Here is a 13,165-nt window from a genome sequence, read left to right as displayed (position 1 = left end):
AGCAGGTCATTTCACTACAAAGAGATTAACTAGTTAGAGCTTAATGGGTTTTCCCCAACTTAATGTTAGGAAGTGGCTTGCATAATCTAAAGATTGTATGACTGAGAGCCTTTAGTGACAGATGATATCCCTTTAACAGGACTCTCTAGGTTACCTCTTTACTTAATAGCATTAATCTAACGTTAAGAAGTAATTGAGACAATTCTAGGGATTGTATGACTGGAGGACCCTTAGTGACAGAGGGTATCCCTTTAACCCAACTTTATAGAGTTACTTCCTTACTTAATGACGTTGAAAATTGGTGTAAACTATCTAGTATGATATTCTCGAGATCGTACTGGTATTTGGTTAGAATCTCCACAAGAGAGTAAGCATAGAGGTAAGGAGAAGAGCAATACATAGAGACATTAACTAGCATCATAGTAAAACCAAAATCCTGAAATCACCTCCAAAGCCAATTTCTCTCCTTCGATCACTTCCTCTCTTTTGCTCACTTGCTCTCTCAACTCACTCTCTCAATCTTTGGTTCTTGAGCTTTCAAACAAACTTCGATCGTCTAGATAATTTGCTTTACGAAGTTAACTAATGTTTAATCAATATTCTTAGATTAATATTTTTATTACTTGACGACTATTCAATGTACTTACGGATTGTACAACAGTAACAAAAGAATGAACCATTTCTAAGAAAGCAATATGTTGAGACATGTTGGGTTGGTGTGTTTGAGGAACATAACAACTATACCTTTTTGATGAGTGTCATATCCCAAGAACACACGGATGACATTTTTTGGAGTCAACTTCTCAAACTCCCTTATTGTTAGCCAAATAAAACATGTGCATCCAGAATTCATTGCTTCGTCCCAAACAAATTTAGGAATAGAAGAAGAAGTGTGACTTCCAACACAGATTAAGTGTGAGATAGCACCCTGAGAGGCAAGATAGATACTCAGATCTTTTTGTCAGTCCTTTCAGTGTTTCAATATTTGATAAAAAAAATTAAGATTGGGAAGTTTGTATTTAACAAGTTGGTTGAGCGTGTAGGTTAACTTGTTCAAAGACTCAAACTTAGTATTAACCTTGTGTTAATTACCAAATGTGGGTATCGTGGAATTGCCCATGCTCAAATTAGGAGTTTTGGATCCATAGATTTAGAGCTAACTATCGTTGAATTGTTTGTGACTTTGGAAAGGTTTGGGACTTAAATAACCACTTTCGTTGAAAGTGGATCAACCTATGGGTCAACCAAACATTTGAAGTTTTTCAACTAAAGCTTCCTATTTGGTCAACCTAGTTAATTAGATCGACCAAACAATTTTGTTTAGGTCTCCATATAACCATGCTGAATAGCTTTTCTAAATCTAAATAATGGATAAATCTGAATAATGTATAATCAGAATTACATACAATAATTATGTATATACCATTTCATGGCAACTATATGACTTTATATTAATCATAGGACTTACTAAAAAGTAGGGTTGTAAATGAATCAAGCGTTCGTGAACAAGTTTGGTGTTCGGCTTGGTAAGAGCTTATTTATGTTCGTTCAATATACATAAAATTAATTAAACAAACAAGCTTGAATAGCTTGTTAAGCTAAACAAACAAGCTTAAACACATATGTGTTCAGTTCGTTAACGCTCGTGAACAACGTTCGTGAATAATGTTCGTAAACAACGTTCATGAACCATATTCATTAACAAAACTCTTTTCAATATGCTAAACAAACAATAAAATAAATAAATAAATAAATTTAAATTATCAAGCTCAATAACCAATCAAACAACTAAAAGTTTCAAACAATCAAACAAGCTTGAATTGAGAGCTTGATAACATCTAAACGAACCAAGTTCAACCCAAGCTCGAACCAAGCTTAAGTCAAGCTTGAATTGAGAGTTTGATAACATCTAAATGAACAAAGTTCAAGCCAAGCTTCAAACAAGCTCAAGCTCATAAAAAATAAACCAAGCCAAACTTGAACACTCATTTCAAAAGCTTGGTTCATTTTAAGCTCGGCTCGGCTTGGCTTGGTTACCTTATCAAATAAGCTTGAACACCCCAAAACTCGGCTCGGCTCGACTTGTTTACAACCCTACTAAAAGGATGTATGGGTATTAAGTGTTAGCTAGTGAGAACCCTAGGATTTACACTTTCTATTTGGTTATTTCCTTCTGGTGTGATCAATCAGTGCAATTTGAGGTTACTAAAATTATTTCCATGGGTGAGAAAAAAATTACAAGACTAAAATAAAATGAACATCATGTTGGTCAGATCAAGAAGCAATGTTACTTGGAACTTTTTAATGGTTTGTGGCCAATTCCACCAAGTGAGAAACGGGAAGTGTTTCTGATTTCTCCAAAACCACTGAGCAAATGCAATCAACTTGACTAATGTCTCAGTTCAAGTACTTTGAGGCCAATTACTACGAAGTGTGTACATATCTGACATAATGCTAAGATGAAAAATAGTAATCTGTCCCTTTCGTATGTTGTCGACAAGGTTCAACTACATTGAATGCTAGAATTGTTGTCTGAATGCAGCACAAAGCAATCCAATTTGATTAAAGGGAGTATTGGAACTAACCAGGGAAATCAATGGCCGACCACATCGCCAGGCTCCCATGAATTGCCCCATCTCAGTTTCCTGATTGATCGGCAGAACAAGAACACTTGACGTTGCCCTTTAAGATTTAACAAATTGGAGGAAATTTTCGATTAGAAAGACACAAAATCAGTGTTAGTTCGATCCACGAAAAGAAGGCGAAAAATTGGAAGAATTAGAAAATTTTGAGAAGTACCTCCATCTGGAAAACCGATACGTTCCAGAACAATTGTCACAGAAACGAACAAAGAAACAACTATCCAGCAATTTCCCCAAATGATCACCTCTCTGTAGAGCTGCAAGTAGAGTTTCAGAGGCTCAACGTACTCCTCGAAAGCCGAGCGTCCCCATCGCTCAAAGAAGATCATCGCCGTTGATCGTCCTCCTCTTTTCCAGCTGAGACTTATCGTTCGCCCTGCGCAGAAAACCCACAGACGGTAAAGATAGCCATCAAGCGGGAGAAGAGGAGAAGGTGGAGCATGGTCGACTCGGCTTACTCGCTGGTGACGCAACTGATGAACTCGGAGACGCACTCCCGAACTGACTCCTTGGCGTCCTTTGCGATTTTTCTGTTCTCGGGGACGGCCTTCCTTATGATTCGACCGATGCTGGAGATAGGGAGGAAGCGGTCCTACTCCCGCGCACTTCCGCCGCCGACTTCGCCAGAGTTTCCGCTCTCCGGCGAGCCTGGGGCCCCGGATTCCGCCATGGAGGCGAAGGGAGCAAACCCTAATCCTGGTCGACATTGGTGAAACGAGGAAGTGACGGTGCGAACAAAAGAGAAAATCGCAACAATAACATGCACGATGAGAAAGCAAGAGAACGAGAGAGAGAGAGCATAAACTAGCCCGGAGAGTAAGTGACGGAGGGAGGGAGGGAGGGAGGAAGCAACGGATTGGACGGCGATGGAGGCGGCGAAAGAAGCGGAAAGAGCGTGAAGAGGATGAACAAAATTGAGCAATCGCTGATATCGTTCGTTCCAAACTTGGAACGGTACAATATCTTGGCTCCAAGGTGGAAAAGATGAATACGTTCTCCTCAGTATCACGTCAATTCGTCCCAGGAGAAGAAAAATCATCCGATGATTACTAACCTTAACTTCTCCTTATTTGGAGGAAGAGAATCGTTCATTAACGTAACATATATTATTTTGTTTGGAAAGAAAGGAATGAGAATGAAGGTTAAATAAATAAAGTTATAAAAATATTTTTACTTTTTAAATTAGACATTCTTCATAATATTAATATTTATTTTATAAATATAAATTAAATATTTTTAATAATAAAATTAATTTATTATATCATCATTTAAATTAATTATTTTTTAATAAAAAATTAATTTTTTATATTATTCATAATAAAATAATGAATTATCGATAATCAAGTAATTAAATGATAAATAATGAAAATAATGATTTTAAAAATCTTAAATAAAAAAATTTGAAAAATAATGCTGATAACGAGAATTTCTATTTTTTTTAAAATTTATTAAATTTTGATGGAAAAATTAAAAAGTAGTAGATATCCTTTTAAATTTTAATTAGAAAAATAGTTCCTCCCTTCAATTCAGTTAGAAGACGTGTCGGATCTCCTCCTCTAATAATTTGACAGCAAGCTGTGAAGAAGGCGAGGAAATTGGACTCCAACGACATAACAAAATTAGAAATTGGAACATTTTTTAAACTATTAAGAACGGAGATAAAATTGGAATAAAAAATCTTTTTGTTTTCCCTTTCCTTCTTTTCACCCCAATTCGGGGTGTAAGAAAATCTCTCTTTCAAGGTTAAAACTTATCCTTCCTTACCTTTCCTTCCCTTTCCTCACTCATTCCCAAACAAAGTTCAAAGTTTCCTTCCCCTTATTTCTCTTTCTTTCCCCTTCCCTCACCTCCTCCCAAACATACCGTAAAGGAGGCGCTCCATGATAAATACAAGTAAATATAGTACAAGAAGAGAGTATTTTATTTTAAGCGGGTGTAATTGAGCTGAGCATAGTGTAATTCTTAAATATTTAATTTTAACTTGTTTATAATGAGTCAAGTTCGAATTTTATTTAACGAATTTCTTTTAAAATTTAATAGAAATTTATTATTTTAAAATAGGTAAAGACCTTAAAATATTCTTTTTAATGTAAAAAAATGATATTTATTGGAGAAATTCGGACCACAGATCCATAAAAATAAACGTCGGTCTCAGATGCTCAAAGAACCGAGAAGGAGTTAGATGCAAAATTAAATTAATTTTAATATTTTAAAATAGGTAAAATGGAAACTATAATATTATGTTTACAAGGAAAACAAAATCTGATATTTATGGAGAAAAAAAATCGGATCAACCAGTCTATAAAATATAAAATCCAGTTTTCTATCGTTTCGGATGCTTCAATCTCCGTGGTGAACCGAGAACAGGTAAAAGGATGTCATTGTGTGAAATAATGGAAAAATAATCCGCTGATAATGCATTTAATAAAATCTCGTTGTTTTTTTTTAATTTAATAGAAATTTATTATTTTAAAATAGGTAAAGACCTTAAAAAAAAAGTTAACTATAATATTCTTTTTAAAGGAAAAAATTGGTATTTATGGTGGAAAATCGGACCATCGATTTATGAAAATAAAAGTCGGTTTCAGATGCTCGGAGAACCGAGGAGTCAGATGCAAAATTAAATTAATTTTAATATTTTAAATAGGTAAAATGGGAATTATAATATTATGTTTACAAGGGTAACAAAATCTGATTTTTATGGAGGAAAAAAATTGGATTAACCGATATATGAAACATAAAACCCGATTTCTTACTATTTCAGATGCTTCGTCCCCAGGTCATGATATCACAGTAGAATATTCAGATTGTCATTCAAATATCTATTATTCAAACCTCAACTATAGTATATTTGTAGGAATTTTTTCTCTAAATGGAGGTGTAATCAAAAGATGTTGAACTTCTGGGCTGACCGCCGCGTGCGCTTTTTGATTTATCCTGATGACAGGTGGAAAACTTTTGTAGGACCGAACTAGTCACCCTCAGATAGATTAGTGTTCAAATTTTTGAACACTCTTTCTTTTCTCTTTTATGAGGGGATATTATAATACTCACTTACAATGAAAAGAAAAAATTAAATGGATATTATAACATCTATTTAACCCTCTATTAGGGATAACATATGCGCAAAATTATCTCACATAAAATATAATATTAAATTGTTTTATCATCATGTGAAATAATGGAAAAAGAATCCGTTGATAGTGTATTTATTAATTAACTCGTTGTTTTTTTTTAATTTAATGGATATATTAGTTAACTCGTTGATTTTTTTTTTAAAAAAATTAATAGAAAGTTATTATTTTAAAATAGGTAAATACCTTTAATATATTAGTTTTAAATATAATAGAAATTTATTATTTTAAAATAGGTAAATACCTTAAAAAAAACTAACTATAATATATTAGTTAACTTGTTGATTTTTTTTTATAAAAAAATTAATAGAAATTTCTTATTTTAAAGTAGGTAAAGATCTTTAAAAAAAACTAACTATAATATTCTTTTTAAAGAAAAAAAAATTAATTGATATTTATGGTGGAAAATCGGATCGTCAACTGGGTAGAAGGATGTCATCGGCAAGGAAGGGCAAAGCGCCGAAGAGGAGCGAATGGAACCCCAACCTGAACTCTTGTAGAGCCGAGGAATCGGTGGCGGGCCCGTCGGTGTTTACCATCGACGGGGCTGAAGAGGACGAAATCCTTTGCCCCTCTCGATCTCTCACTCGGGAGGAGGTGCTTCGCCGTCGCTCTCGTCGGGTGAAGCAACTGGCTTTATGTTATAGACGCCAATATTGGGCCCTGATGGAGGAGGTCCGTGTAAAGCACCGGCAATACTATTGGGAGTACGGGGTTAGTCCCTTTGAGTGCGGAGATAAGGAGGTGGAGGAGGAGGAGCCTGAGCAGGATAAGGGGGAGGAGGATGGGCTGAATAGGGGACGGGTTGCTGAGGAGAATGGCGAGGAGACGGAGGCCACGAGGAAGGGGCGTCGGGTTCAATTAGGATTTGACGAAGGGAATGGTGGCGTGGGGAACATAGGCCAAAGGAAGCGATGTGCATTTCCTGGATGCAAGACAAATGCAATGGCCTTAACGAATTATTGCCATCCGCATATATTGTCGGAGAAGAGGCAGACTCTTTACAAGCCTTGTATTCATGTAATAAAGAGGTACCTACTCTCATATCTTTTCTTGTTTGACTAAGTTAGTGGAGTGTTCTGGCTGAAACTTGCACCAACAACTTCATTATTATTATTGTTATTATTTGATATTTAAATCAACTGATGTTGATTATTGTAGTATGTTTATTTGATGCAATGAGTGTTTTTCTTGCCATATTACTTCTAATAGTATCCATTGAGAAGAGAAGATCAGCAATATGTGTATGTAAAACAGAAGGCTAATCTTTGATAGCTTTTAGAGGATAAGAATATCAGATTTAGCGTTAAATTTTATGCAGGGTTGATATTATATTGCTCCCAGAATTAGTATTGATGCCCTTTTCATCACAGGCTGCATCTTGTTCAAGACAATGTTGTTGTTCAATAGTTTGTTCAAGATAATGTTGTTGTTCAATAGTTTAAGTCTTAGAAAATGCCTTTTTTGCTTACAACTTTACATGTGGAACTAAATTTAGATGTAGCATATTCATGCATTTACCTTGATTAGTCTACTACATATTTTCTTCTTTACCTATAGTCTATAGACTCTACAGAAGATGCTTTTGTACACTTCTCCTAGTAATGTGTCCTCCTTAATATATCATTTCAATTGTTCTGAATAGAAAATGATGATGCTGATGTTTTGATCTGGCAATTTGATCAAGTCTTTTAGGATGCCTCAATTCCTACTATAAAATTTTTACTTTCAAAAGTTAATGATGACTTCCTTGATATGGTTGTGACTGATAATGCTATGAAAACATATAATGGTTATATCCAGATGTCCATTACTAGATAGTTTTTATCTTTACTATTGCATCATCATCATCATATCCAGTTGCTATATTTATCCCTAACTATAGGACCTTTTAATCACTTTTGAATATATTGATATCAACATGGTCTATTTTCTTTCATTTTTCATCTTTTGAGTTACACTTATCACTTTCCTATGTTAGCATTTTTATTTTATATTTAAAGTTACCCTAAACATTTATTTTAGCACTCTCATGTATGTTATGCTAGTTTTTCAAATATTGTTTCCCGGCATGCATTGTGTCAACACTTCATTGTCTATGGTTGTATGCATGACAAATTTCATTATTATTCCACGGTTTTCTTTGTGATGAAATCGTCATGAGTGACAAAGGTAGTGAGATTATTATTGCATAAACTCTCATCTTCAACAAGAGATTCACTTTCGGTAAAGGTAATATTCACCAACAATCTCTTATATAACATATTTTATAGTAAAGTAGCTACAAAATCTACTGGATATCAATCTATCATATACACCTCAGACATGCTTATTTTCTTGTTACTTGATGAGATTGCTTTTCTGATTACTTCACTGGTTGATCAATTATTTTTTAAAAGACAACTAATGGTTATATTTTGAATTACAGGTCTAAGAATGGTGAACCCATTACCTGTGCGAAGCCAATTCTGGTAGATGCTATACCTTCTCTCTGCCACATCCACTTGCAGAAGTATCAGACGAGTATATCACAAGCTTTGAGAAAGCATGGAGTAAACATACCCTCGGGCAAGCCTGTTCCTAAACTTAGTGCTATAATAGCTGAAAGTGTGCGTCAGATTCAAGCCAAAAGAAAAGAAGCATTGAAGAACTCTTCTAAAGATACTATGGATCAGAAGGATGAGGAGATTCAGAAGGACGAGATTTGACCAAGTTTTATTTCCTATTAATGCATTTCATTCCTACTTGCCCTGTATTTGTTCCTAAAGACCTGTATCCTTTAGATCAGGACGTATTTGACTGAGACAAACCATACTTTTGTTTATGGGTGTACACTCTAGATATTACTCAAGGCATTCTAACAAATTTACTAAATAATGTCTATCATTAGGTCTCCGTGATTTATGGACAAAATAAAGATGAAGATGCCCTCGGGGCATAGTTGAGTTAGTTATTGCGAGGTAGATATTATTACAATAGAAAAAAAAATTGAATCTCAGTAAACCTGAGAAAAATATTCTCTCCGCTGTGGCCAATTATAATTTTCCGATTTATCTCCTCATAGATGACCGTGGGATAAGAGTGGCAGATTTCATGCTACAATAAAGATGAAGGGATTTTTTTTCATTACAAAGTTTAAAAGCATGATTGCTTAGTGATGCTGTATAGATTATTAACATTAGATGTTCAAAGCATTAATTTTTTGGTTGATCCTGCTAAGTATATTATTGTCCATCAAACATTTGATGGTGCATCTGTTAATTATTTTTATTTTATGGATATGCTTTAATTTGATTTTGTGATGCTCCAAAAGGTCCCAATCTTTTGCACTGAGATCCTGCTAAGTAGCTTGGTGTTTGAAGTTTGAAAGGTAGTTTGATGCATGAAGCTCAGCTCTTGTCAAAGTGGGATTCTGAAAAGTCTATTGTACATATTCTGTTTTTGCAAAAAACTATTTTTGATATTTGAATCCGTGACCTTTCAAGTCACACCACACCAACATGTAAGGCTCCTCTTAAATCATTTAAACTAAACGATGAGTTCTAATAATACATTGGATTTAATGATTATATATATATATATATATATATATAGAACTACTGTTAGCAGCTCAAAAAAAAAAAAATTCACTAGGTGCATTGATTTGAGATTGCGATCAGAGGAATCATTCTAATGATTCATTGTTGCAAATTATCCTAGTTGCTGGACTTGCCTTTTCTGTGACCCACAAACATGGTTGAGGTAGTAAGTTTTCTAAGCACCCCACCACTTCCGATCAATTTAACTTTTCATTGAACCACCAAAAGAACCAATAAAACTGAACCACCACCCTCAGGCCTCAGCAACGTCATTTAGCTAAGGTTAAATGTCATTCAAATTAGTTCAAATGAGAAAACATTAGCAACCTGATGCGATCTTTGATGGATTGAATTGGGAATTGGTCCACACATATAACATAAAGCACATTTAGAAATTAACAAAAGTACATCTTGCACCAAAGTTCTTAGAAACATGACCAGCCACTGAGAATCATATGCCAAAACAGTATGAGAAGAAGGAAACTTAGGATCGTTAGAATCCGAGCCAACAGTTCTTATCTGCTAGGATGGCATACTACCAATTTTCTGAGGCATGAGGGAGCTTTCTATCTTTTCTTCTTTGCAGTTCCAGCTTTAGAGTTCTTGTTGGTAGAAATTTCTTTGGAAGCTTTGTCACTCTCCTGAGAAATATTGCAAAACATGAGTTACGATTCATAGGACTCTTAAATGTTTATGGCAGTTAATGTTGGAATCCCAAGTTATTTTGATGTGATCAATAAATTAAGTTAGGTCATATAGTGTTTTAACCTTGTGTCTAAGTGTGCAGGAGCTTAGGAGCACAGGTAGTCGAGCAAGAGACGTAGCTAACGAGAAGGTCGGTACGGGAGAGAGCTGACGGACTCGGTGCGTCCGAGGGACGAAGAGTTACGGATGGGTACGTTGGTGGATGAGAAGGAAGCACACGACGATTCCGAGGGACGAGAAACCGGGAAGGAAGGTTGCTCGAGGAGAAGGCCGGAAGTTGGGTTCGGGTGAGCCCTATTCCTGATGAGCGAGATCACCCAAGTGAGCGGAGCTGGAGCGAAAGATCCGGACCGAGGCGAACGGAAGCGAAGGAGGATGCTCGGACCAGCCCAGGACAGTCTGGGCGCCTAGACTCCGGGTGCTCGGAATGCTGATTTTATCCAAAATGACATGGAGTTTGATCGTTACATTGGGGATAACTTTTTATCCAACTCCAGGCGCCTGAAACCTTTCCAGACGTCCCGACCAAGGCTATAAATACAGTCTTGGTCCAGAAGCTTTACATCATACAAGCAATTCTTACATTCAACACTTGTGCGCTTCCTTGTTAGTTTACCTTTTCTATTTTCTGTACTTAAATACTGTAAGAGGCTTCTCCGCTTGAAGGAAATATTTTAGTGTACAATTTATTTATTAAATTAACAACCTTCCCGATTATAACCGAATTAAATTCGTGAACTTTTTCTTTTAGTTTATTGTCTTTATTTATTTATGCTAGTATTCTTTTTATAGTCCGAAAAGAATATTATATTTGTGTTTTTACAAGATTATTTAACCCAAATTATTTAACCTTCCTTTTAACCGACCATCGATTTTCAACAATTAAAATACATATAACATTCACAGGTCAGACAGAAGCCAGTACTAGAATTTAATGTACAGAATAGTCTTTTTATAATGCCATTTCTATAATTAAAGAACCACTACTTAATAGCAAAAGACAAACCTAGAATGTGATGAGGTTTCTTTGGGGAAAAAAAGGACTGAAGCATACCTTTCTTTTGGTGGGAACGGCGCATGCATTTACAGCCGGTTTTAAAAAGGACTCCAAACTGGAAAATAAAATAAAATAAAATCAAAATGATTGCATTGATCATAAGCAACATCAAAGTTTAGATAAAATAGTCAAGGCTCTATTCCTGCGATAATGATGTAATAGTTAAATCGATAACGGATTTAAAATTTAAATCTTAGCTACGAGAACCAGACTTACTAATAGATCTAAAAATAGTGGTCATCTGAATGAATCTCTATTAATACTTCTTAATTTATATTGATAGAAAATTTACATGAGATCAGGTTAATCAATTCTAGGATTAATTGTTAGATTATAAGATTACAAACATAATTTTACATTGAAAACATATAGGAAAGATCATGGATTTACAAGAGAAATTATTGGTATGCGGCCTTTTAGAGAGAGCTCAAGAATAAAACCATGAGGACTTAGGCCCAAAGTGGATAATATCATACCATTGTAGAGATATCTAAAAGTTTTTCGATCTATCAATTGGTATCAGAACGGGTTTCTGTTTCATCTTTTTATGACAATAAAATTTAAATTTTTCGTCGATTTATTGTTTGTATACTAGATTAAATTTTCCTAGTATAATACAATTTTTAATCGTCGAAGATCATGTAAGAAAAAAATTAGGATAGACTTATTTTTTGAATTTTTTGTATTTCTATGAAGAATACAAAGAACAATGAAAATCGTCACCGTTTAATATAATTTTAGATTAAATTGTGATAATTCAATCGATTACTTTGATCGAATAATCGATTGTCGAGTCTAAAATTATGAACATAAAATCAATTAGAATCGAACGGCCTTGAACTTGCGACTACTTAAATTATTAATCGATTAATTTTTTTAATCGATTAATATTATTTTATTATTGTTATTATTATTTTTTTTCGATCAAGTCTGTTTAATCAAGAAACAGAACGAAAAAAAACTCTGTTTCAACGTGAAAACAGTAAAGTTCAACATTAAATTAAATAAATTTTAATGTAAAGTTTCACTGTTTCGTAACAGTGAATGTGAAAAAATAATAATAATAATTTAATACTATTTAATTATAATTTTAGAATGTAAATAAAATTTTAAATAATTCTCTATATAATTATATAGTCGCATATAGTAGATTTTCAGATCGATTATACCAATTGACTATCATAAGGTATCAATCGATTAATAAACCTAATTTTAAATTATTAAGGCAGATTAGGTAATCTGTTCGAATAAAGTTTCTAATATTTCTTAGGTCTATCTACACAACGTGCTACTAAGTTGAACTATTGTGTCGGCCCAAAGGAAGACACCTGAGGTAGGTTTAGTACATTTTATGTTGGTAGACGTATATCTATGCTAAAAATAATCGGTCCAAATGAAAGTTACTTTTATGCCAGATATATGCATAAGGTAGCTTACAACTATGAAACAAAATATTATTTTGTTAAGTTATGCACAAAATATGTCGGCCCAAAGGAAGGCATATTATGTGGCCGATTAAGGTTGTTGTAAGCTATGAACCAAAAATATAACTCATATAAAGTATCATATTATGCGCACAATGGGTTGGCCCAAAGGAAGGCACATTGTGTGACCAATTCAAGTTTGAGTTATATTATAGAGTATCACTAACAAATAATGCGTCGGCCCAAAGGAAGACACATTATGTTGTACTTGGTATCTCATAAAGAGCCCATTTATATGCATTTAAAATTTTATTTTATTTGCATAATTTTATATTACTTATATCTTCTTGGCTTTAGTTAAATCGTAAGCTTAAATAAATTTCTCTCTTAAATTTCAGTGCAATCTATAACTGTTAGTATTAATAACATTCCAATACTAACTGGTTCAAATTTTTCTGAATGGAAAGAATACATGATCGTAGTCTTAGGCTTCATAGACTTAGACTATGCATTAAGGAATGATTATCCCGCACCTCTGACCAGTACTAGTACTATAGAGCAGATGTAACGATTCGGCCCCTTGGGCGGCCCAACTGACGGTCCATTTGGCGGCCCCTTGGCGGTC

General features: G+C 34.4%; 1 protein-coding gene and 1 pseudogene across 1 annotated transcript; one reads left to right on the top strand and one right to left on the bottom strand.

The window, feature by feature from the left end:
• Positions 1 to 2,327: 2,327 nt before the first annotated feature.
• LOC122049245 lies at positions 2,328 to 3,606 on the bottom strand (annotated as a pseudogene).
• A 2,573-nt stretch (positions 3,607 to 6,179) lies between these two features.
• On the top strand, positions 6,180 to 8,600 carry LOC122049134 (INO80 complex subunit D-like). Its single transcript, XM_042610603.1, has 2 exons — positions 6,180 to 6,807; positions 8,205 to 8,600. The coding sequence occupies exons 1-2, from the start codon at positions 6,209 to 6,211 to the stop codon at positions 8,482 to 8,484; spliced, it is 879 nt and encodes a 292-aa protein (XP_042466537.1). The 5' UTR covers positions 6,180 to 6,208; the 3' UTR covers positions 8,485 to 8,600.
• Positions 8,601 to 13,165: the final 4,565 nt, after the last annotated feature.

Source organism: Zingiber officinale, chromosome 1B (assembly GCF_018446385.1).
Source record: "Zingiber officinale cultivar Zhangliang chromosome 1B, Zo_v1.1, whole genome shotgun sequence".
Classification (NCBI taxonomy): domain Eukaryota; kingdom Viridiplantae; phylum Streptophyta; class Magnoliopsida; order Zingiberales; family Zingiberaceae; genus Zingiber; species Zingiber officinale.
The sequence above is the reverse complement of the archived record's forward strand: the minus strand, read 5'-3'. Positions and strand labels throughout refer to the sequence as shown.